Raw genomic sequence first — 588 nt, 5'->3', positions numbered from 1 at the left:
GCTCTCTTTCTAGTCCCTCCATCTGTCCCTGCCCTGTGTGTTCCCTTTCCCTGGCTCTTCTTATCTCTCACCTCTGTCACTTTGCTGTGAAGCAAACGCAAAAGAAGTTAAAAGAAAACTCTGTGCTGACCTGGCTCTCTCAAGACATATGTGTCTGTTAGAAATGCGCCAGGAACTTCAGATTCCGGTTAACAGTGACAAAACAAGGCAGAAGCAGGTTTTGGTTTGTTTCTCCCAAAGAAGGACCAGCCGCTGCAGCACAGACCTGGTCCTGGTTTGCTGGGATCTTGCTGCGATCAAACCGTACTGGTGCCTCTCTCAAAGGTGAAGGGTTTTGTGTCTGCTTGTCCTGCTCATGCCCACAGGCAGGCGCTGGGTTTCCTCAGTGAGGACGTGTGCCAAGGCAGGGGGATGGAGAGTGCGCAGCCGGTGCTTGCAGGCACCCACCGTGGTGGAGCCGGTGTCCCCCCTGTGCCGGGTGTTGGCGCGGGTCCGGTGGGCAGCGGGACCCGTCCCTGAGTGCTGACACTCTGCCTCCCATCATAGGTACCGGTGCTCCGGCCCATGGACCTGATGGTGGAGGCCACC

General features: G+C 57.0%; 1 protein-coding gene across 1 annotated transcript in view; it reads left to right on the top strand.

Annotated features, from left to right (window-relative positions):
* Positions 1-365: 365 nt before the first annotated feature.
* Positions 366-588, top strand: part of LOC104404284 (serine/threonine-protein phosphatase 2A 55 kDa regulatory subunit B beta isoform-like) — a gene marked incomplete at its 5' end in the record, with an annotated part of 7,311 nt that continues 7,088 nt past the window's right edge. The window contains one exon of the mRNA XM_010012674.1: positions 366-495. Coding sequence (XP_010010976.1) covers positions 366-495 — 130 coding nt within the window. The remainder of the gene's footprint in view (positions 496-588) is intronic.

Source organism: Nestor notabilis, unplaced genomic scaffold (genome assembly GCF_000696875.1).
Source record: "Nestor notabilis isolate BGI_N333 unplaced genomic scaffold, ASM69687v1 scaffold19124, whole genome shotgun sequence".
Taxonomy (NCBI): Eukaryota; Metazoa; Chordata; class Aves; order Psittaciformes; family Psittacidae; genus Nestor; species Nestor notabilis.
Note: the sequence above shows the minus strand (reverse complement) of the source record. Positions and strands in the feature narration are given on the sequence as shown.